Raw genomic sequence first — 26,081 nt, 5'->3', positions numbered from 1 at the left:
GCTCCTAAAATCTAGGTAAATCTTCAAACCTATCAAAAGTCAAGGAAACTATTTTCAACAAGCAAGAAAGCTTAGTTTAATCCAATTTCTTTGACTTTGCACTGAAAAGATCTAGGAGCATTCTTAGAGTTGCCTGCAGGTGGGTGACAATTTAGAAGCCTTTTTAGCTCATATTTGGTGTCTCACTGGTAGAATAAATTGACCCATTCGACATTGATGTAGATTGGGACAGGAGTGGGTACCAGCACAGACGGTACCAGGAAGGTAAGTGGACTGAATGCCCATCAGCTCTGACTCCTTCCTTCACTATAGTCAGTAAGGTTGGTGAACTGCTCAGGGTGCTAGTATCAGCAAAGCAAAGATTTGAGTATGTGGAGGTGGAGAGTAACATCATGACACACAGAATTGACTCTGTTTAAATTTTTGGAAGAACAGGCAGGGAATGGAAAGAAAAAAAAATTTACAGCTGTGCAAAGAACTGTGATTTGAAATTGTCAAGTGTTTCCATGTATTCAGGGACTTAAAAAAAAAAACTTGCAGCTGAAATGAAATACATCCAGTGGTGGGCTGCAGTTCTTTATTTCTGATTCATATGTATATATACGCATACAATGATATTAGATACCCTTGTATTGCCTAATCTATAATTTAAGTCAGCACACGTCTTTTAACAAAAAAAAGCAACTATTAATTTATATTTTATCTGAGCACTCTGATACACAGTAGAAAAAATCCGTATATAAAAGATTATATCTGTGCAATTATACTTACTATATTCCTCTTCGACAAACTACTAATTTATTAATATTGATACATTATTGTTAGGATAATATAGAATTGCCATCTCATAACATTAAAAAACTTTTCAAAATATATTAATAAGCAAAGATAACCACACCTTGATCTTGCAATCATTTTTGCACCATCACATTGATCCCCCATTTTTTTTTAATGCGACATTTGGCTTAAACAAATTCCTTTCATCTCAGACTGCCACTATTAGTCCGCCCACATTAATCATGTTAATTCACATATAACTTTGCTGTTTAGTAATTTTACGCAAAGCCTTTAGAATTAAATTCACCTCTGAGCTGACATACACCACTAAGACCACAAATCTGTTATACCCCACTTAGGTCTCAAACAGCACATAAAGATTAGTGCTGAACTTCTGCTTTATGGTGAACTTCTCTTTTACAAACACTTCTCTCACCTATAGCATAACGCACATCATCTGGCTCATTCTAGGTGGCTTAAACTACAGGTCTACAGAAGATGTGACTTCATGCTACTAAATGCTTTTAATAGTTTTGATCTAGGTGAAGCTTAATTAGCATCTAGAAGTTAATACAAATATTAATCTGTACATAAAACATTATCCCCAATATACTAAGTGACAGCACTTATATAAGGCAGACACAAGCCAAGATTCAAATATCTGAGAAATGGTGGAAACTACCGGATCCTAATTTAAAGGTTACAGAGCAGCAACAATGGTCAGCAGCATTAGGCCCTTTCTCTGTGAACATTAACAGGAACCAACAGAAAGATGCGATACAGCAGGCTAGCCAGTGTGACAGACACTGTGCACCACCTGCCAGTACAGAGCAAGGACTGCAGAGGTGCAGATATCTCAGTTTTGATGCTGGCAGGTAAGAAAGCATTTGGCACATTCTTGCCCTTCTGACAATTTTATCCATCTCTATTACAGCAGCCAAACAACTGTGCACACAGTGATGGATGCTTGCTTCCCTGCCTGCAGACTACCTTGCAAAAACAAGATACAAATAGACAGAGATGGAAATGTGCAAACCACAGAACAAAACTATCAATCTTTTAAATGAAGGATGAAATATAATTTTCACTCTCAGTAGACTCATGCTGTCCTGCCTTTTGCTTAAACTTTATTCCCCACAAAAACTTTTGCTTGTCTTCTCTTCAATTAATAATTCTGGACTGGAAGCAGGACTGGAGTTAGTGCATACATTGAAAGAAGGTGCAAATTATCTTCAGTTGTTACAACTAAGGACTTATTAACAGAGAAAGCAGAGAATTCACAGATGTAACTCTAGGGCATATGAGAATCTCTCAAAGATAAGAATAGTATTTTGGAAAGTGCGTAACACTTACTTCTCTCAGGACATCCCAAAACACAGATGAGTCAGCAGGTTTGGAAAGCAACATGCATGTGTTCTTTAGGGGAAGTGAAAGCATTAGTTATACCCTTGACTCTTGCCTTTCTAAAGCAGACAAGCAGAATTCACTCAACAATTAATTTGCACTGTCTTGCAAAAGAATGGTCTGAGAGACTGCCGCTGTTTTCCAATGAATACAAGGGCTTAGACTGCAATGTCTTCTGTGCCAGTACACAAGACAGCAAGAAAAAAGAAATGCTTAGGTTTTTTTTTCCTTTTAATGTTTTTACTGCTGTGTTCTATGACACAGAAATAAACTGCACTGTAATACTTATTGTTTTAATATTAGCTACAGTTTGAATAATACTTTGACATCTATTACTAACAAATGACTGTGACTTCCAACTGTAGATTTATACATCTAATCTTCATCTTCAGTTGTCAGTAGGAAATACTAAGTATTTGTTTCATATTCATAGCATTAATAGCCTTTATGATTGAAGTTAAGATGCCATTTGAAGACCAGTAACTTAAAAAAAAAAAGTTCTGGAAAAAGAGATTTAAAAAACAATGATAACAAATTAATGCTCCAAGGCTTTTAGAATATATGACAATAATTTACAGGATTAGCTGCTTCTATAAAAACTATCCCTAAAATAAAAATACTGACCTAAATTATTAAACTAAAATTAATTTCAGTTTCTCACTTGTCCTCTGGGAAGTCTGTTTGGTGACTAATTCTTATGTTTTTAACATATCAGTCTTCTCCGTGACCGAATAAAAAAGTCATTAGGGTTAAATGAATATGGAAAGACTGTGGAGACAGCAAGAAACACACAAATTCAAGAAAGTCCTGCATCATTTCTAGAATTATTACTAATCAATGAAGTTGCTGCTGCTCTGTGACACAACCAAGCTAACATTTATTGTAACAATAATATCCTGTTCAGCTGTGCATAAACATTAATATGCTGAAGACAAAAACCAAACAAAAATCTGCATCCTCATGGACTTGTTCATGAGGCACACTGTTGCTAAAATGGTATCCTTTTAAACAGAAAATGTTCACATACATAGAAACCAATGCTAGATGATATAGCTTTCCTAATGAAAACTCTGTTTCTGAAAACAACACAAATAACCAGGCCACAAATTCTGCTGTTTCCATGGCAACAAGATTGGCCCTTTTGGTCTTCTTGAATTGCTGAGTGACACAGAAAAATCATAAACAAACCAAATTGACTCAAATTGCCTATTGTATACCATGGTCGTAGGTGTCTAGGTGATGAAAATCCAGGAGAAACCTCTTCTTCAAATGCCTGGTAGCAATGCTTTTTATTTCAGGGTCATGTCAATGCTAAAGACAAAAAACCAAACACAAAAGAAGAACAACAGAAAAAGGAATCAGTGCTATGAAACAGGTGCCTAATCATTTCCCCAGTCTTCAGCTCATGCAGAGTGCTGAGCATCCCCATCTCTCATTTACTTAAATGCATTAGTGTAAAATGATTTACACACATTCTTTCTACTATATATGCAAAATACACACCTTAATAAGATTTGTAACCATTTTATTGAAATTAATAACTACATTCCTGGCAATTCCAATCTGAAGTAGACACCAGATATGGAAAGATCCACTGGTGGAATGATACTACAGTGTGACAAGATATGGGTGGCCCTAAAAATGTTTCTAGGGGTATGGTTTTGCCATTTAGTGTAAAGCACATAATCAAATATGTTATTAACATTCTTTAGAACAACAATTTGTCATTATAAATGTTGCATCAAAACACAATTTTCCTCACAGCACACATAACTATTTAAAGTACCCTGTATATTTATGAACTGTCACAGAACACGCAGATTTCTTCACTGTGAACTATTTCATAATGAATTTATTTTTAAAAGTTATGCAGAAATGCAAGAAGTTCAACAAAATAGAACACAAGAGAGCATGACGATAGACAAAAGTCTATGGAATAGATATGAAAAAGACAATGGAAGGAAACTAAGAGCTGGGCAGACTCCAGAGAGGTTTCAGCAGAAAGTATACAGAAGAAAAGTCTGTGTAAAACTGCTGCTATCATTGTGGACACATTTACACGGAAAATCCTGTTTCCTGAAAAAGCAACACCAGAAATGAGTGATATGACCACAGGAAAATTATTGCCACTTCTGAAGACAGATTCATATTTATGCATAGAAAATAAAAACCATTAATTTGGCCTCAACTATATTTATTTAAGCTAAATATATATTATCTTCTCATGTCGCTTTGCTGCCCACCTTCTCTTTTGAGAAAAACAGGAAAATTGTTCAAGCCACAAAAAGACCAAAATCGTAAATAGTCTTTAATATGTTATTTATTTTCTGTTCTCATACTTTAAAAAAACCTCAAACCAAAGCAAAACAGAAAAAACAACAACAAAAGCCCCACCAGTTCTCATATTGACTCAGTACAGAAAAAGCAGTGTCTGAAAGAAAAAAAAATCCTCAGAGATTTTATGTCAGCTGTTCCCAGAATCAGGAGTTTAACTCATGGTTCTAATCTATGTATGAGGTAGGATACTGTGATAGTTTGCTAGAGTACAATTTTATTTTAAAAGTGAGAAGAAAAGCTCCATTTTATTTATGCATCTGTTTGCTACATGTATTTCTAAATATTCGTCTGCTTATTAATAGTCATGTTACTCATGGAATCTTTTGCAAAGGAGTCAGGTCTACTATAGGTTATTTCCCGAGCAATATTCCAGTGTGAGACACCAGTGCATTTCTACACACCAGCCAGATGGGCAAGGACAGGAAAGCCCGCAGTCACCTTTCCTCTGTACACACTGGCTGGGAATAAACACACTGCTGCATTGGCTTGTCCTCCTGACGTGCTGTTCCAGCAACAAACTGCTGGTGCTTCTGTGACACACGGAAGCTGCAAACACCCTCACAGTAAGAGCAGTGCAGGGTTTTCCACTCACATACTTCAGGTACAGCATCAGATGGAGGAACAGCATGCCAGAGGACTGACACATCCCCATTTCCAAGGGAACCAGTCCAGCTTTGAAAGGAAGAGGAATAAAGATACTGCAGATTTAGTCAGGGAAATAACTATGAAAGAAGCTGAGAAGCATAAAAAGCAAAGAGAAGGAAGACATCAAAAGCACGACCCAGATATCAAAGCAAAATTTAAGACTTTTTAATCACCGAATGAGAATGGCAAGTTTATAACTTTATTTTTAATTAAGGATAATGCATGGGACCATCCTCACTCTGATCATGTTGCACTTTGTCTGTTTTTCACATAACATGACTTGAATATCCTCAGGCTAAGAATTCTATCTGTCTCTGCTTGGAAATGGTTGAGGATACTTTAAACACATCTGCAATGCAAATACAATAAATCCTAACTTCAGTGCTGCTTCTGCTTGCATATGCTGAATCAAATTTCTGAAAATAACTATAAAAGCATTTACATCTCCAGAAAGCTTTATGGAGTCTACCCAGTCTCAGTTCCTAGCCATGTGTTTGTAAAATAATGTTAAAATGTAATGACAGTATTAGGCATAAATTCTTACTCCTGCTCCACGGAAGTAATTTCTGGATCATTTGAGAGGCAGCTGGTTCTGGATACAAGGAAAAAGAGGGAGTAATAAACATTTCTTTTGTGTTCATTTCTTTCTCTTTTAAAATATGACATCAAATTTGGGGGATGTAATAACTAACTGTAGTGAGTATCTTTGACAGCAAAACCACACAAATTTTATTGTTAGTGCCTGCACCACAAATCAGTTTGAGTATTAAATTTTTAAGCTATTTCTTCAGGTTGGAGGAGGGAAATGCACTACAGTGACTTCATACATCCGACAATAACAATAATCAGTGATGCCTCATGAATATTTAGTTCCCCTTTCACTCCCTATGCTGCAGCCTGCACTCTTAAATGAAAGGACTAAGAAGAAAGTGGCTTTCTTCCACAGAGTTTTCATTATTGTATACTACAAAGTATTTGAAAAGTTTGAATAGAAGGGATAGAAGTTGCATTTCAAGGTTGGGTGGGCTTCTTTTGTTTAATAAAATACTCAGGTGGTATCAGATGACTACTTATGTGAATTTATTGCTTCTGAGGCAGTCTAACTGCTAGGATGAAAAAGCAGTGGCCAGTGTTTTGGGTATTTCTCTGCAGCTGTTTTAAAAGCTAATCGCAGGAGAACCAGGTGAAAGTGTGTACTGCAAAAGATGAAACTTTAGAAAAAAGACAACAAAGAAGAAGAGGTAAGATGAAAATTCTTAAGTGCACAAGATAGAGGAAGGAGACAGAAAAGAAACTTCAAAACATCAAAACTCTTACTTACAAAAAACACAGGAAAAATGTCATACTAGGACTCGCAACAGACACAGCTCCATTCTCCAGAATCTGTTTTATGACATGCATGTGAAAAAAGTGCACTGGATACTTTCTGAGCTCTGCTCAGTGAATCAGGGTTTGTGTCCTTCCAGTTAAGGATTTCTATGGTACTTCACATGATACTGCCTTGGCGTGTTGGAGTCAAAGCACAGAGTTACAAGTTTAAAATGTCTGATCATCAGCTGACACTGATTTATTAAGTGACCTTAATCCACCTGCCCATCCAAACAACACTGGAAAGACAAGAAAAGTTACCTGCCTACCTTAAATGAGAATGAGGTATGCTAGCTATCCCTAACTTGGTAAACGGTAAAAAATGTTTCTTAAAAAGAGCTACCTCCTTAAAACTTCATGCATCATCTGGTATAATCAGTGAATGGTAGAAAATGTTTAATGAATCATTTTAATTGATTATAGAAGTTATTTCAGTCCTCTCCATGATGCTAGAAACAACCATCAAAAAATAGCAAAAATGTTTTTTATAGTATAAGGTTATGATTGTTCTTTACCAACGGTACAAAAGCAGGCTGCTTACAGTGAGAGGGGAAGTCAATTCACAAATGTGGCAACTTACACAGTAATTGAAACTATGAGCTGATTGCTGTACCAAACACAAAATATACTACTGCATTCAATCCATTCCTGTGAACCAAGTAAATACAATGCCAGCATCAAGCTGAAAGCTATCTTACTTAGCTGTTTCTGAAGTTTCCCTCAGTTCTTCATCCAGTCTGCATGAGTAAAAGTTATTGATATAAAGAAACAAAGAAGCAAGCAGAGCATAAGAGAGAAGCAGAGCAATAGCAGAGCAAAGAACAAACATAGTACATGCTTCTAAAATGGGCACCCAGTATTATGCACTGACTCTATATATCTTCAGTTCAGTACGATATCATTTATCCTTGTGCTCAACCCACCTTCAATTTGTAACTCCTTATTTAGCTCATTTGGAGGCAGAAACATAAGTAGCAGGGATCTGAGGCATGCCCAGTGGACAGAGCTGAAAGCATTCAGTTGCTCTATCAGAGAATATTAAACTAGCTGCAGCCTTGGCCAAGTCAAGGACGTTTACAGTTGAGTAAGTTTTATTTGCAAGGAAGGCTGATCTCAACAGCTTGAAGGGGAAAGTAAGATTCCACATCATTGCAAATCCTCTCTCATTCAGCTGTTGAGGTCGCCTGAAGGTGAAAGGCTGTCACACAGATTCACTCTATTATGAGCAGCAGCACGGGCCAGAAAGCAAGTTTTACCTCATTCTTCTCTTAATACACTTCTCTTCATCATACCTTACAAGATAGGAGTGGGTGAAGGAAGAGAAAAGATGTACAAGTTCATATGATACAACAGGCACATTGTATCCCACTTCTGTAAAAACTATCAACCAACCACACAACCACAAGAATCAAAAGAGGAAGTGAGAGAAGGAGGAGGAGATGAAGGGAGGACAAAAAAAATTTAGGGATGTTAAAAAATTTTGGACATCAGGTGGCCAATGACCTCTGTGCTCCACATTGTCAGCATCACTCCACCTCTAAAGAAGTTACAGCAGCAAATAAATTTGAGTGAAAATCCCTATGATTCCTGATTTCATGACCATAATTTACTATTTTTACAAGTGTCACTGCAAGAACTGTGCTTCCCACTTGCTCCCTGGAATTACACTACCAGTATCAGAACAACCACCACTTCGATGAAGGAAATTATGCTACTTTCACAATTTCTGAGGCAGTTGTGAAAACTCCTGCCTGGGTTGCAGAGATTTGTGACAGCTCCAAAAGAAGTGTTCTTCTTACCTATTCACTGGCAAACCACAAGGAAAATACAATTATACTTGTGTATTTACTCATCAAAATACTTCTAGTACAGAATGTTCACCTGCTCAAAACCTAGGACATTAGATAAAAAGAATAGAAAGAAAAAAAAGCATTCCCAAACAGGACATCTTTTTAATAATGACCCACATGAAAACCATGATTGATTTCCAAGGTTTTCAGTCTTGGTATACCATTTGTTTGTTGTTTTCTTGTCTGAAAAAAAGCCAGTTGAGATGAGCAATTCAAACCAAATTCTTACCATTTTTAATAGATATCTTTCCTTTAGAAATACCTGCATTTAAAAGCCTTTATACACAAGAAGAAAGAACTGAGGCACTGTCTTTCAGTGACTCTGAGTTAAATCATGAAAATCAACAAGATAAGGAACACTCAACCTATGGACTTGCAGTGGTTTTTTATTGAACAGGCTGTCTTTGAATTATTGTTTCAGTTCAAAGCTCTGTAAAACTAAAACTTAAACCCACTTTTACTTAAATAGTGATAAAAGTTACGGAAAAATATAGCATAGGTGATACCTGTGGAAATATTAAACTTTCCTCCTATTTATTTCTGAGTTGCAATTAGAGAGTGAACAATCTGTTCCAATTTGGATTATATAGTCATAGGTTTGACGAAGGGACTCTGAGCCTGAAAGTTTTTATTCATTTTACCATATGGTCCATTACAAAACCTTTCTCTTCCTATAAATGTTGGCTCCCCTAGGAGTACATATTTATTGTATTTTGTGTTTCAGTTACACATTGTTTCCCTGTTTCTGAGTTTGTCAGTGCAATTTTTGTGAAATAACATGTAAGCATTTGTAACAATATCAGGAAGGGGCTTTCTGTTTTTATTACAGATTTTGACAAACTACTGTTAGTCAGTGGAAATAGTTTCCATTAGAACAAGTACACGCTTACTGTAAATCACTTACTTGACAATACTGTCTGGTATGTGCACATATTCCATTGGAATCATCTCACGAAGCTCCGCCAACGTGTTGACATACTGTATCTTACTGCTGAACTTAGAGCTGAAACAAGAAGTTAACTGACTTTCCCCAAAACATCTTCTATGATATATTAAAAAAAAGAAGGCATGTTCTTAATGTATAAAATAATTAAGCATTTGTCATTCACATTTCAATTACAGAGTTCAGCTGATCATCAGCCTATCTGAATTCTAGTGAGGCTGAAATAAAGTCTAGACCTTTTGCTGTTCCTTGCTTAGGGTGAATTACAGTATTTAAGACAACATTATAAATTGTAATGTCTACATACAAGGCAATGTAATTAGTTTTATAGTTTGAAGGAGATGTATTAAAATTCTGAAAATAATCAAACCCCCTACAGCATACTTACATGTAAAAAGTGATGAGAAGCATTCACTTAATGTGGTCATGATAAGTTAACATCAAGTGATCATGATGAATTAGCATTTATATTTGACACTGATTCTCAATCAAACATAATAAAACTGAACTTCTGCATTTGTTTGGATGAATTCAGTGTATGTGCATGTCTGTTCTTATTGCAGGGCCTTCTCATGAGCAGATGCTTCCTTGTTCATTTCAGCTGTGCTATATGATAATTTATTGTGTTTGGAAAAAGGCTAACCTGTCCAGAAAAAAACACTTAAAAAATAAGGCTATTCAGTTGTCAAATCTGAATCATTTGACATGTATCAGCTTATGAGAAATCTACCTTTCTCATTTGTCTCAAAAAGCAATTTTCCAAATTTAGGTCTCATATTTAGATAGTCTTTTAACATCACTAAAGTGCTGAATGTACGTTGATTGTAAATGCTCTTAAGTGTAGGCCATGAAAAACAGAACATGTTCTTTCTATTTACTGCTGATTTGGGGGTATGACCAGACAACAAGAGGTCTCTGAGACAGCTCTGAGCAGAAGGTTATTGCCCCTCCTCTTACCCCTAATAAGATAAAGTGAGACAACTGAAACAGGAATACATCAAGGTACTGTGAGATGTTGTTTAAGCTTATCCATTTTAATTCGTCTCTGTGCCAGATTAGCATCACTAGGCACACATACTGGAGCAGGCCAGTGGTCATGTTTTAAGATGCATGAATCATTCACAATTGTCCAGTCAAAGCCATGATAATGTACAGATAATTCTTAGCATTTTATCAAAAATGTTAATCATAGCCTGCATCACATGAAACGCCAGCTAAAGTAACTTGGCAAGCTGCAAGCCAATAAGAAGCTTCTAAAGACTGGGCAGGTGGAGGAAAAAAAAAATCTTTCAAGGGTTAATTTTTCCACTTGGGGATTCCCCTGGGTCCACTAATTCCACCACAGTGATTGATTTCTGGGTACTTGCTTAATGTGGGAGTCTGTGTACAGGCAACTGAAATACAGGACCAAAATAAGACCTTGTTTCTTTCAGACTTTAGGGCAGGTGTGCTGCAAATAGTGGCAAACTTCCTATTATTTATGTATTTCTATCAAATGCCAAATATCTTTCACAGACACTTGTTCTATTAGAAATGTAATTTCTTACCTAACGCAGCTACGATGACCTCTAGTGTGAATATCTGGTCCATAAAGAGTACCTAGGATCTATCTTTGCAACCACTAGTTCTTTCATCCTGTGTATTCAGACAACTGTTTAGTGTTTGTCAGTCAAGATGTGTCCCTGACTCCACTAAATGACCTTGCCATTTTTTGAGGTAGAATTGACTGCAGCATACCCTCAGTGACTTGACTGTCCCTTGCCATTTTGTTGTCTTTCCCCTTCTTGATTCCTACCATTTTGTCCCGCATCTCAGCTGAAAGAGCATTAAAATTATGTTGCTCATGTTTAGCTATCCCATTGAAATCCCTGCTTGCCTTGGGACCAATTAATTTCTTACTCTAAAACTCCCACCGTGTATGTCAGTGGTTTAGTGAACAGCTTGGGGCTGGCAAACTAAGCTACAGCCATCTGCCTACAATCTAATCAAGTTTCTATTTCCTTACATTGCCTTTTACTGAATTGACTGTTTCTTTTCATGCCTCCCAGAGTTTTTTACTCAGCTTGCTCATAGTTCTCTTCTGTCTTCGGTGTGGGTTCAAATATCTTATGTCATCTTCCACAAAGTCACACTGGCCATGTGCCCTGCCCATCTTTTTTCAGCTCTCATTTGTGCTTCACTTTAGTATTGCACAGAGACTCGAGCTACATGGCTGAAATGGCGAGTTTTAACGGCACACTATTGTGCCTAGTTTTGTACTGATAATTTGCTTTGCCACACTATTTAGAGCCAAGCTTTTCTCCTGTTTGGCAACGCAAAACCTCTGCTGCTGCTCAGTATGGTCATTCTGGGTAAATGACTGATGAATTGAAACCCATGTGGCATATTTGATTTTTAAAAATTTTACTGACTACCTTTCCCGCAACTCAGTGAATCCCCATCATTACTGTTGGTAATTCCAAGTATTGTTTTCCTGTTACTGTGGCATTTTAAATTGTCACTTTCTACTTGGTATTAAAGAGACCACATCTGAAAGAAGCAGCTCCATTATGACACTCTCCCTGTTGCACTTTGGCAGCAATGGGAGAACTCATGTGCTTTCCCGTCCCCATGTCACCCTGCCAGGACAGAGCACCCAGTGACAGACAGCTCCAGTGTCCTCATCTGCAGCCTGGGGGCAGACCCCTCTGAGGTCTGTCAAGACTATTATTCACTGTGTGGCTTCTGTAGATGACATCTCTATTGCCTGAAGCAACTGTTTCTCACACCTGTCAGTCTGCTCTCTCTGATCTCAGGATTTCAACTGCACACTTGCCCACCTTCTTCAACAACTTGTGAGGTCTTCAGGGTCTGTAACATTTCTTTGCTTTTTTATGAATCAAAGCATTATTTTTGGTGGTGTAAAACCTTCTTTTAGAACCAGAAGTTCTATGCTTTCATACAGCTCAGGGTGCTGGCAGCCCTCTTGGATGAGCAGCAACTAATTTTTTTTTTCAGCCCAGCATTGTAGCTTAATCTTGTCCTGTAGCCAGGATGTTTTTTAATGAGTTGATTATCATTACAGGTGGATGCCTTTTCTACATGCCTTTTAGCTGGGCTTGGAACAAAGACAATTTTAAGGGACCGAACTCCCAGTCCTACATACACATATAGGTTTATGATATGCCTGTGATGTCTGCAACTAGATACTCATATAAATCAAGGGGTTTTTTCCATTCAACTGTCAAAATCCAAACAAGAACCGTAAAATGAATACTCTTCAGTGAGGGATTAACAGCCTAGTTTGATGATTTAGGTGCTCCTGTATACTTAGAGACATAGAAAATCACTGGTATTCACTACATACCTTATAAAAGGTCGTGTCACAGCCAGAATTGTCCTGATAAACCATGATGGATGAACAATTATAAATGATTTCAAATTCTTCCGTAATCTAAGTAAAAACCATACAGTTTCTTAAAAACAAAATGAACCAACAAAAAAAGCCCCACAAAATAAATACAGAAAGAACATATACAATGAACACTGTCATACAGGGGAGCACCAGAAATGGACAGTGTTTAAAATAATGGCTGTGGATCAGAAAGGAAAATAATACTCACCGTCGATCAATCATCTGGTAACATTTTTTCATCCAACCCAGTCCAGGCATCCTCCTTCTTGGTGTTGCTCCATTCAAGTAGACAATCATATAGTCTTCAGCTACCATCAGCTCTAAAGTACTGATTACATAACTGAAAAAAGTACAGAAGTGAGCACATACTTTACATTATCCACTTAAGCGCAAACTAAATCAGTCTACTAGGAATAAATCAAAGTAGACTAAGCAATTTATGACAAGACAGTGTTTTCCTTTAAACCAAAGCAAACACTTAGCACTGTTCTCCATGCTACCTGTAGATGTATAACTAGAAAACCACAATCTTATCTGCATCTTCAGAAATATGTGGTTTCCTTACAAAGATACAGTTTCATAGTGAGTTTTCAAATCTTACAGGTGACTTTGCTTTTTCTTAAAAGGGCATTAAAACACGAGATTTTGCAAGGTAGAGCACCACAGGACCATGTGAAATTCCAGGAACTTCTGAGACCAACTGTTGAGAAACTTATCTTCACTACTAATCATTATATTTGTTCAATGCAAAAATAATGAGGGTGAGGAGAACATACTTGTGATCCTCACACTACTGCTACCGAGTCTGTGACTATCAACTACAAACACTTTGAATCTCAAGGTTAATAAAACTTGTCCAATCAACCTGCCTTTTGGCAGGACAGAGCACTCCATGGCACGACTTCATTTTGTTAGCAAAACATTCCAAATACTTCTTAAATTCTTCAGCTTGGCAATGATAATTCGGACAGAACAGTGGTCTTGGGACCAAACTCACTCTACCTAGAAGAGCACAATACCCAGTCAAATGGAACGACAGCTTTAAATTCTTGTCTGGGACTATACATGCAGATGTGCTTCTCAGTTTCAGTAGTCCCTGCCTCACTTGGGAGTTGTTAATCACAGGAATGTTAAAATTGTTCTCTCTACTATCCAGCCCCAAGGCACGCCTATGTAAAAACTATAATGGAAAGTCAGTCACACCTTAAAAACCTGAATGCCTGAGTTGCTCACTACAAAAGGCAGTTCTATCCCTGAGCATAATGGCCCCTTTCACAGGTGTATGGGAATGACTCACAATCTAATCTGATCCTTAAATTCCTTGAGATACAGTTTCCTTAAAAGAAGAGTAGGAAATCTCATTCTCACTAAATAGAATTATATTTTACCTGGGCATAAAGTAGGCAGACATTAACTGACAAGTTCCATGTACTTGATACATCACATCTAAATCACTGCTCACTACCTGCTTTCCACTGCTCTCTTTCGCACCTTGCAGTTGTGCATTCCCTGCTTTTACCTGACATTTGTGAAGTCTCATGTCTTAACAGTGAAATACCAAAGTGAGGGATTGTGTGGACATTCTGACACAGGCAACTTAATTGAACCCACAAATTGACAGGTGTGCTGATTTTGACTAGCATAGAATTAATTTTTTCCATAGCAGCTTGCATGGGACTATGTTTTGGATTTGTGCTGAAAACAGTGTTGATAATACAAGGACATTTTAGTTATTGCTGAGCAGTGCTGACACAGAGTCAAGGCCTTTTCTGCTCCTCATATCACCCCACCAGTGAATGGTCTGAGAGTGCACAAGAAGTTGAGAGAGGACACAGCTGGGACAGCTGACCCCAACTGACCATAGGGGTACTCCATACCCCATGGCATCATGCCCAGCAATTAAAAGCAGGGGGAAGAAGAGGGAATAGGGGGCATTCAGGGTGATGGTGTTTGTCTTCCCAAGTAACCATTACCCGTGATGGAGCCATGCTGTCCTGGGGATAGCTGAACACCTGCCTAGCCATGGGGAGTGGTGAATGAATCCCGTGTTCTGCTTCGCTTGTGTGTACGGCTTTTGCTTTACTTATTAAACTGTCCACAAGTTTTCTCACTTTTACTCTTCTGATTCTCTCCCCCATCCCACTGTGAGGGGAGTGAGAAAGTGGCTGTGTGTTGATTAGTTGCTGGTTGGGGTTAAACCCCTACAACAGGTTATGAAATTAGCCCTTCCTATGGGGCACGATATTTAGTGCTTTAAAGGCATTTAGACACTGAAATATACAGTAAAGTCTGTATACATACTTCTGAAAACACTACCAGCCTTTCAGTTACACAGAGACAGAATCATAAATGTCTGTGTTTGCTTAGGTTCAAAGGTAATTGTGAATATTATTAATAATTCGTTATAATAAAAATAATCATGCATACTTCTCATCAGGAACAAGAGGAGTATTACAACAAAAAGTAATTGTTGCTAGTTTTTTGGCAGATCTCAGTTACCTCATGTACTTTCACTCAACAGCTCTTATTCACTGTGGGTTGAATGAGACCATTTGCCATTTTAGGGATGCTGAGCTCTCTTGCAAACCTTACCTAACTGGTAATTTCTTATTATTTGGTAATAATGGTAATTTCTTTATTATTTGACGTGATGGACAGAATTTTTCTCATTGACTAGAACAACTCACTCACCATGAAATCAAAAAGTCCTGGTTTTCAATTTAAAAGTGTAGCTTTTCAAGTTGTGATTCTTTTAAAATCTTTTAATCTCTAGACTGTATCAGGCAGCCACAAATGAAACACAGAAATGCAGACTTTTCTGTGTGGATCTGCATCATCTAGAAGAAGTAATGTAGAAGATGCTGTCTCAAGAGTTTTGGCTCAAACCCAACTCTTCAAAGACAGTTTTACAGGATTTGTCAAGGTAACGAATAGGAACAAGGTAATTGGAAATATGAAGGGAAACTAGAAGTGAAAGTAACTGCACAACACAGGAACAATTGAGGACAGATGTTAATCAGAAAACAGAAGTAGTTCATTTGCTGCAAGTGCATGATTGCCTATCATAAACACGCTATATAAAAAAATGAGAAGAGATTTAGTGATTTGCAAGTCTCTCCAGACTCCTGTATAACTCAATAGTAAGGAATTCACAAATATTTAAATATATCAGTTATGGGATAGATCGAAAACTGTCACAGTCCCTCTGTTTCGATAAAATTAATAGGCCTACAACTGAAAGGGGTGATCTGACCTTCTCTTTTCTTGTTGTCTTACAGAAAACAAAGGGTCTATAAGCCTTAAAATAAGCTGAAGGTTCACAGCCAACTTGAACTCTCTCTAAAATTACTACCCCACAAAAAGACAGTGAGTTATAAAATAGAAATTGGCAATATCCTCAAGTGATGTGGAAAAGTCTCTTGAGGCTCGAAAAGGCTTTCTCTGTGAAGACCATCTACCACCAGCTCTGTCTCTGAAAAGGGTGTTGTGTGAAGTCAAAGAACAATTCTTTAATGTCAGTCACGATTACTCTCAGCTTTGTTCCCTAGTTATCAAGTTAAAAACACTGTAGTAATTACTCCCCTCTAGATCACGTAGCATTGTGTAAATCGGTTATTGTAGGTGACATTGGGGTCTTAGACTCTCTAGCAGACAAATGATAGCAGTTGGTCTGACCTGGAACTAAAGCACTCAATCTCATTTTTCACATATAGACACACTGTAGAAGGCACTGGCTGTCACCATGTGCATCTTCAAGGACAGGAGTTTTAAGAAGATTGGGTCTGTGCTCTTGGTGCCTTCATAAGCTGCCAATGGTGAAGGCCTGGCCTCTGCTGGCTTTAGAAATGACGTACTTGGTTTTAGCACAGAAAATGCTGGAATGACTGATTTTTTTTAACAGCTTCAAGTGGAAGTAGCTGAAGGCACTTGGGAAGTGCTGCTTTCACAACTATTGGCTGCCAAATGAAGTTGCTATTAGGAGTAATTTTCCTGTGATAAATTTGGGTTCATGTGCCCAAATTTGTGTCCTGCCCAACTGGCCCCCATCACTTAAAACTGCATCAGAAGTGGCTGGAGTCAGGAAAAATATATAGAGCTGTTTGTGTCAGCAACTGTCATTTATCCTGTATTTTTAAAACAAATGCCACAAACCAGTCCTGTGACTCCTAAACACAGCCATGGTATATATTAAAAATATGATATACAGTGATACCTCATGATAATATATAATAAACAATGAACAGTGAAATCCAGTCTGGTGGTCTAAGTTCCTGCTGATTGTTCTCAGCAAAGGCTGGAAATCACTAGTGGAACAGTTCAATGATTGTAGGCCCAAGAGGCTAAAGATACTGCATTCCTTGACATTTCAGGAGATACTACAGTCAGATTTGGTCCTGTCAAATACACCTTGATTTGGGAGGGTAGGAAAAGAATATAAAACTAATACTCCACTGACAAGTTTATCTAAAACTACTGTTTTCCTTGTCATTCAGATCACTCTCCTTCTAATGACCAAAATTACCTCTTAATTAAAGACACGTTAACTCTCACTACATAATTTTGAATACTAACTCAGAGGACTCTGTCATATTGCTCACATATCACTCACAGGAAAAGATTTTCCATTACATAGTTGTAATCGGTTCGACTGCTGTCTGGCAAGAAGCATGCCGCAAACACAATGATAGCATTCAGGCCATCGCCATAGTATCCTGTGGAAAAAAACAAAAAAGGCATTTTTGTCTTTGTTAAAGGCTCTTAACAAGATAAATTTTAAAAGAAATCTCAAAGTCCTGGAATAGAGCTACTATGTTTATGGCTGACGAAGATGGAAAATGTAATGTACAAACTGTCATCAAGTGATAAGGAAGTAGTTATACACAATTCCTGAAAAACACACTTAGTACAACTATTAGTAAACTTCATAGAGACCAGAAAAAATACTTTTTTCTACTTTGTAAGTAATACAATCTTATTGAACTCCTGGTTCATTGCATCTCTATGGCAATCACACACTTTAACACTCACCTTAGACTGAGGAATAAGTGGCTAAAGAAAATATCCTGTAGTTGTTATCCTGCATCTTTTGAATGATGTTTCACGAAGTCTCACAATCCAATCTCAGTTGGCTTGTGCAGCTTCAATGGCCTCACGATATGACAATTATGACTGCACCCCACTATACCTTAAAAGCTCCTGAGGATCGCTTAAATTCTTAGCTGCAGGTTTTGTATAAAATACTTTTTTACCTTGGGCACTCCAGTTGTCCACTGGTGGCATTCTCTTGGCTGCACCAATGCCTAACAATAGCTGTAAACCCTCAAAGCTGCAGCACTACTATTCTGGGGTCCAGGACAGTTGCTTGTTGCCCAAAAGAAAATATATATATTTTTTTTCCACGATGGATTAATGCTGGTTAATATTCTCCATAATCCTTTGCAGCTGCTATGAATTTCTGTATTATTAATAATAAACACAAAATACTCCTGCATTTCAGTTGAAAGTTTTATTTAAAAGATACATGCAGTCAGGAGGCAATTTATAGAGGTGCTGTAGAAATGCTTGCAGGCAGATAGCACTAATGACGCTGAGACAGAAGCTGTGTATACTTAGAGTATGACTTGAAAGACTTTTAAAAGAGTCTAGGAGAAACTAACGACGACAGAGAGATTATAATGTTAATGAAGGAAACTCTGAGCCTCCCTCAGAAATAGGAACACATTCCTGACGAAATTAAAGGATAATACCAGCACCTAAACAACACTTTCATAAGGAGTTTTTAAGACTTTTACAGTGCTTTTTGGATATGACAGAGCAGTATCCAAGCCTCATTCAAATGCCCACAGAACCTCTTGCATTGTAGCTAGCTGAGCAAAGCAAAATTCTTTGTGAAAAGACAGAGATAACACAAAATACATGTGTGCTAACAAGGGAAGAGTGAGAGACTAAGTTGTTTTCTCCTTTCTCACTCAACAGCTAAGCTGAGTCTCAGCTAGCTGAAATAAGGAGAAGATGTTTATGTCAAAGAAGTAATTTCTTAAAAATCTTTGTAGAGATCTTCATAGAATCCAGAATCTCTGACAAAATGGGTGCTTCAAGGCACTTGCCCATGAAGTCTTCCATACCGAGGAGAACCACAGCTGATGAATCTCAACACTATCCCAGTCATAAGGACATGCACAGAGGCACTCTCTGTTCAGGGCTCTCAGCTGCTCCTTAAGGACAGAAACCCACCACTGCTTCTGCAGTTACAAAGGGGAGCAAAAGAAGGATTAGTCACTGAGAGAAAAATGTGTGTGTCAGAAATAAGTCTCCTGCCTTGAACCATGTTATTTCAAACCAAGGCTTGGCAAAGCACCCTGCTGAAGGATTATGTTGGACTTTTTTCTTTCTACATTTGATTTGGCAGATTTGACTAAATACAATGCATTTGATAAGCTGATAATACATATTATTGATGGCAACACTAACATTGAGTTGAGAATGTCAGCTAGCCTAGACCTCATCCTCTGAAGAATCATTTACACACTGTAGGATGCTTTCTGTCCTTAGCCTTAACTCCATCCTTCCATGATCCTGGCATCTCTTGTCTTCCCAGCACTGTAAAGTAGTGTTTTTTTCTGGCTCTCAGAGGCCAAAGGCCAGCTAATCTACAGCCAGGCTTCAAGAGCTAGTGAAGCCACTGTACCAATGGTAGCCCAGCATATGTCCACTGTCTTCTCCAGTTCCACAGTGCAGCATTGCTCTCTATCCTGTTGGAGGACATGGACAGGCAGAAGAGCTCAGGATTAGGGTTTGAGTTCAAGCCAAAGGGCAAATGTGGATATAACCACTTTAAACCATGTGACATGGGATGGTGTGTCTAGCCTATGTTAGGATCCAGTAAACGTGAACAGCGTATCCATATATATACATACAGGTCATTGACTTTGGTGTCCCAGTGAGGATGTCAAGGTCAAAGAGTAGCATTGCATTCTCTAGCAAGGATGCACGTATGGAAGCGGAAGAAACTCCAGTCCTGTTTTTAGCACTTTCACCTTTTTAGAATTTGACATGAAGGAATATACAAGTCTTCCCAAAAGAAACAAAGAGAAAAGAAGTCTACCTCCCACACTCGTCACTTAGTATTACTCTCTGTTATGTTTTCACTGTCTCAATATACTCACATACTTTTGAAGAGACAGTACTCATTTCACCTATTCCATCCTAGCCCATTCCTCAGCTAAATCATTATGGAATAAAGCAGTATTCCCTCCCCGCCCTGCCCCAGCTTTACAAATAGGGAGGAGATTTCCTTCCTTCCACAAATTTAAAAGTCCTTAAGAGACTTTCAGGACAATTTATACCATGCTGACATAAAGCAATCTTGTCCAGCTGGCTCAGGAGTTTGGCAGTGAGGGTACATAGCGGCAGGTGTGTCCACAGCACAGTTTGCAGGTCATGTAAAGCAAAATGATTATGTGCAGATGCCACCTAACAGCACATAGAAGAAAAACCCACAGATAAATCTAAGCCAGTTTTTCTTACACGTACTTGTAGACAAGGAATGTTCACCCAAGGGGAAAGTGTGCTTTAATTCATTGCTAGAAATCAGTAAAAGCCATTTGCGCAAATTCTCAGACAGCCTATGAAAAGAGACACATGTCTATGAAACTACTTCATCAACCCATGTGGAAGGCAATATCACACCTACACTGCCAAGTCTACTCTTCCCTTTCCTATTTTGTGGCTACCATCTAGATTCTGTATTTGGTGTTATCTGTCATTTGGCAGGGAGGAATGTTGAGTATATCATCAAATCATCAAGAGATGTTTGACTTGAATTGCAATTAACTAATTTTAGCCAGAATAAGTTCTTAATCTTGAGGCTAAAGGAAAGATTCCTGGCCCGTTAAAGCACTCCAAAGATACTAAAGTGTTGCCAAAGGGAACATCATACAGAATAGGTCTAGCCACTATACTGTAGAAACGGTTCAACATGTCCAAAGTTTTCCCATGATGCATGCATCAAAATGATTTTGTTTCCCCATCTTCAGTCTGTCACTTCATAAACACTGAACTTAATCCAGTTCTTAACTCACTTTGATATGGCTGGATTCCAGGCAAAGTTTGCAGTTTAGCCAGTGATGGACTGAAACTTATTCTTACAGCTCATGCTGTTTCTTTTACAATGGCTAAGTTACTGACCAGCAACCATCCAAAAGTAAATGTAATGTTCTTTATCTTAGATTTGAATGATCTAACAAAACAAGATGTCAGATATGTAAAATTTGAATCCTGGTTATTTCACACTGAGAACCGAGCTGAACGACCATTGATAACTGTAAATTGTTATGTACTTCATAGTTGCCATCAGAGATGTCTGCCACTGGAACTAGTCCTTGTTCCACAGCCAAACAGTGCTCAATTAAGAGCTACTCCTTCTTCACTCATTAAAATGGACTGGTATTTATTTTTCATAAAAGCTAGTATAAACATATACATCAGCATCTAGTAGGAACTATACATGACAGTTTTCACCACAAATGTACCTAGACTAGTTTCCAGCATATAAAAACACATAAATAAACACCATTAGCAAGGCTTCAAAATATTTTATGTTTGTTTCCTAAATTATGCCATCTGCGTCTGTTTGCTAAACTATGTCTGAGGTGTCATCACACTCATAAATCTTTGATGGTGTTCTTACAGTGGGAAAATTCTTGGAGGTTTAAACATCTTTATTAATTCCAACTAAACCTTCTGTACACTGGCCACTGCGAACATCTCTACACTAGCATCTAGCTGCTTTTAATGTGAAACTGCAAATTTGAAGAACACATCCTCAGGTAATATAATTAAACATTATTTATTTATGTACTTACACCAGATAGTGATTCAGCACTGAAAATATATTGGAAACAATGGTTTACCTTTAAATGATGTTATGGATCAGCAACACTGTGACCAAAGTATCCTCATATAAATTCACAAATCTTTGAGATGCTAAGTTACCTGTCTCAGTTTTTCCAGGAATAGAACAACTCGTCCTTACTTAATACCTTATTTGGTAGGCAAAAACTGTCCCACAAACATAGAATCCAAAGATAATCTAAACCTGAGACACCAAGGAAAAGGCACTTAAAAAACTGTTTCATTTTCTTCCTTCAATACCTATAGTAATATTTATCCATTTAATTAATTTATGCAGAAATGTGTTAGTAACACCAGAACTACAAATTCTCTGAGGAGGTTAGGGAACAGACGAGCAAAGCAAACAATATAGCAAGCACACGAGATAATTTTCCTACTTTGTTTCCTTTGATACAATATTTGGTAATCATTAACAAATTACATGAAAAAAACCCCAACATTAAACAGTTGCTGGTGAAATGCTATCTGCTGGCAACTATCAATGGCAGAAAAATAACATAAGCAGCTTAGCCAGACGAATGGAAGCCCCAGGGAAAACTGTATATGTTTTCTTTTGCCACTCCACTTGTTTAGATCTGTTCACTCACACACATCATTCAACAAATCACAAGAGCACCATACTTCCTCATGCAGAAGGTTTTGCCAAAATCCACAGAATAAAGTTTTCAAAATTTTTTATCTGTAGGACAAAAGTTTTTTCCTTATGTTTAGTTTTAGCCTACGATGACCAGATTGTTACTAACACATGCATGTCAGTTTATTTGTTGCTCCTGAAATTGCTTTGTATTTGAAATATAAATCAGTCATTGCCACACTGAACTGAAAGCCAGGTTGATTTCAGCCATGGCTGAAAAATAAACTGTCTCTCCCCTTGCCAGTGTGATAACTGAACTAAACCAGAAATAAATAATGCTCAATAAAGCATGATATTTTACATCAATCTAAAAAACGCATTCTGAGTTCTCCTACCTCCATGTGATATGACCTTTTTGTAAGGTTCAATGACTTTCATATCAATTCTTTGCTCTTGTTCTCCAATAACCACCGTTCTCCATAACCTGTTGTCCTCTCGCTCTTCTTCAGCTGTGTACTCTGGAATTGATTCAGATTCCTCGTTGGAAGCATCCTTAGTAGTAGTCTGCTCTTCTGAAAAATAAAATTGTATATATTATATCTTCCCGTAAAAGCTCTAAATATTTTCTCTGTTACATATATTTGAAATGGAAGACCGAAATTAACTGGATTTTTACAGCACCATCCTGGATCTGCACTGGTATAAATAAGAGCAGAATTTGATCATCTAACAGTCAGCAAATAAGAAGTTTCCATTTTAAAAAACTTTTTATCACTATGAACATAAAAAGAACAGCAGCGATTACCACTATGCAGAATACTGTGAACGGATTTTTGCATTTTTGCATCTAGTTAGTAAAACTGATCAGCTGCTCACTAGAGGGATCGCACTCTAGGTCTTTAAAATCTTTGTGTTGCAGGTAGGAGAACTATACCAAAAAGCAAAATAGGGAACTAAAAGTGAACATAGTGATGCTTCTTGTCTAGAGAGGAATTACCACAGAGCTTCAGCTTCTCAACTTTTTCCCCATTTGTCTCCAGTCTCTTCACATCTGGCACCAACAAATATGAAGAACGCCTTTCTTTTTCTGCTTGAGTCATGAGACAATGGTGACTCCTCATATCCCTTAAGCACAGTATTGCCTTCCTCGGGGCCTTTCATTAGAGAATAAATACCAGTTGCCTCCCAGAAGTGAAGTACAGAGCAGCCACACAATCGGCCTGTTCATACCAGCACCCATGAGAGAACAGGTACATGCAGTCCACAGGTACAATGATCACAGTAAACAAACTGCATGGCTGACAAGAGATTATGAAGTCTCATAGCACACACTCTCTGCTGGATACACTTGGTTTCAGAAAAGCTGTGAAGTAATTAACAAAATCTACATTTCCATTGCACATTGAAAAGATGGCTCCTAGCAATTAATTTAACTGCATTCCAGTTTTTCAAACTTAGTGGCTGGTTACAGAGAAAATGACATAAAAAGTAATTCTGTCCACAGCTGGAATTATTTGATTTCCTTCTTTAGTTATTGTTACAACATATTGTTTTTCCAGTTGAAATTTTAAAAAAAAATCTCTTATTCTTGCTGAAACATCTTTGCCTTGTGGCTGTATGCATATAATCAATTTATCTTCATAGTAAAGATTCTATGCATTTTATGCATTACACATATTTGAAGTAAACAAATAAAATCACCTCTTCTTTTAAAGTATTATTTTGGCTGTGTAGTAATAGGGGCAGAATTCGATCACGTAAACCAATAAGCAAGGTAACAGTAAAGATACAGTGGTATACATGACATACATGTGTGTACATAAAAAGATGATCAGACATCTTGCTAGAAAATACCAAAGAGATCTATAAGAGTTAGGAGTAGACTAAAACAAGTTATTTTAATTGACAAGAAGAAGTAAAGAACATAATGTTTCACAGAAGTCCTCAAATATTTCTATGTGTTGGTTTATCTTGGGATGCCTCTTTGATGAACGCTATTTCTTGAACTACTCACACAAATGGGAATGTATGATCTTTAAAACACACCAGTTTGTCATAAGAATTAAATCAATTATCATTATGAAATCAAAACTAAGATCGTATACTATGTATATATCACATACATCTATACACAGAGAACCTATGAGCATGTACACATAGATGTACTGACTATTAATTTTTAAAACTGATTTCTGCATTAAAACCTATTAATAATTCCACCAAATTTCTCAGGAATATCAAGGAATATCCTCAAAGGACGAAAAATGCTTTGAACTTATAAAAAATAATATATATTAGGTTGGGCACACGTTTGTTGTTACAGTAGGACTAATGAAGTCTGAATTGCTACTGCTGCCTGTCTTGTATTCTCTGTTCCTAATACAAGGTATTATTAGGGAATAATACTGATGGAAGCTCCCCCTCTCCAAGGTAGATTCCCACATGTGCAAAAAAACCTGAGTCTACCACCAATTCTTTTTCTTTATCTAATTTCTGCCTGCTAAAATCTTGCAAGCAGTAATAAGTAATATTTCACCTCCTACATCATCATCTAACCAATCAATGAGTTAAAAACATATTCAAGTAAAATTGTATTAATGGTGGAAACAGGGATGGAAGATCAAGAAGTACATACATGTGCACATATAAAATGACCACATAAGCTTTTTTTCCTTAGGAATTGCAAATAAGGGAGTTTGAGGAGATCTAAGGCTGGGAAGAACAGACTGCAGAAGGTCTTTTTCTTCAAGTATGCTATTTCAAATCAGTTTAACAGTTGCTGCTCAGTAGATTATATATTGTGGAACTGAAGTATGTATTCATGGCTTCTCAGGGTACAAGGCTCACGATGTTTAATAATATACTTAACATTCAGTTTTGAGACATCACATATTATGTGACATTGGGAACATGCTTACAAAATGCATAACCCAACTCCCTCCAAACCTAGATACCTTAATGTGATTCTGTATTCTGTTAATCTTGTAAAGGTACCATGGGAAACAGTATGAAAACTACATGCATGCAGTCAAGCTATGTAAACTTTGACAGGTCATCACAAGGTGGTCCATTTCTTTAAGGATATAAGATCCCCACGGGACGCAATATGCAGCTCAGGTGCATTCAGAATAGACAGATGGGATTATCAGAACAGCCTATGAAACCTGGCTGGCCAGCAGGTTTCTCGCAGGGTAGAAAGAACATGGCTGAGGGAGAGAACTGTAGTTGCCAGAACAGCTTTAGTGAAAAGAGGCTGGGCTAGGTAACTGTCAGAATAACGCTGAAACTTTATTTGGGGTTTGAGATCCCTTTTTTGTTGGCAAAACTGATTTGGGAGAAGACCTTCACCTATGTGCACATATGGTTTTCTGAAATGCAATTTTTATGTCATCTAATGTCATAATCCTAAAAAGATGATTTTGGAAAAAAGAGCAGGTTCTGAAAGAGAAAGTTTAAATTAGTAACAAAAAATGCTGTGAAAGTGATGATCGACCAATCCCGAAGTCAAGTTCAAGCCAAGTACTTCAGTATTTTTGCTGTCATCTATTTTCTTGCACATTGCAGTCGTGACGATTATTTTTCATGATTCTTATAAACAAATGGGTTTCAATATTTCTTGTATTACAGAGCAATCAGTTTTCCAGCAATGAGGTGGACCCCTGAATCATGACAACAGTCTTGCTTTTCTCAGTTGCCTTTTACAGTTCAAATGAACCTTCAGCAGTCTGAGCATGACAGGCTAAAAATCACTGTTCTGAACAGTTTCAACAGCTGTGTCTTCTCAGTATTTACTTCCCTGGGTTTTGCATAACAGTCTAGAAACACTGATCTGTGGGACACCATGAGTGCTAGTAACAGCAGAGGTTATGCTGCTCC

General features: G+C 37.5%; 1 protein-coding gene across 2 annotated transcripts in view; it reads right to left on the bottom strand.

Annotated features, from left to right (window-relative positions):
- Positions 1–571: 571 nt before the first annotated feature.
- PRUNE2 (prune homolog 2 with BCH domain) overlaps positions 572–26,081 on the bottom strand; it is a 136,780-nt gene continuing 111,270 nt past the window's right edge. For both annotated transcript variants that reach the window (XM_065655573.1, XM_065655574.1), the window contains exons 12-19: positions 22,601–22,777; positions 17,328–17,430; positions 12,927–13,058; positions 12,671–12,757; positions 9,286–9,384; positions 7,788–7,823; positions 5,708–5,755; positions 572–3,492 (exon numbers count right to left, since the gene is read on the bottom strand). In XM_065655573.1, the coding sequence (XP_065511645.1) occupies positions 3,471–3,492; positions 5,708–5,755; positions 7,788–7,823; positions 9,286–9,384; positions 12,671–12,757; positions 12,927–13,058; positions 17,328–17,430; positions 22,601–22,777 (704 nt within the window). In that variant the 3' untranslated portion in view covers positions 572–3,470. The remainder of the gene's footprint in view (positions 3,493–5,707; positions 5,756–7,787; positions 7,824–9,285; positions 9,385–12,670; positions 12,758–12,926; positions 13,059–17,327; positions 17,431–22,600; positions 22,778–26,081) is intronic.

Source organism: Caloenas nicobarica, chromosome Z, assembly GCF_036013445.1.
Source record: "Caloenas nicobarica isolate bCalNic1 chromosome Z, bCalNic1.hap1, whole genome shotgun sequence".
NCBI classification, from domain to species: Eukaryota; Metazoa; Chordata; class Aves; order Columbiformes; family Columbidae; genus Caloenas; species Caloenas nicobarica.
This window is presented reverse-complemented; position numbering and strand designations above follow the sequence as displayed.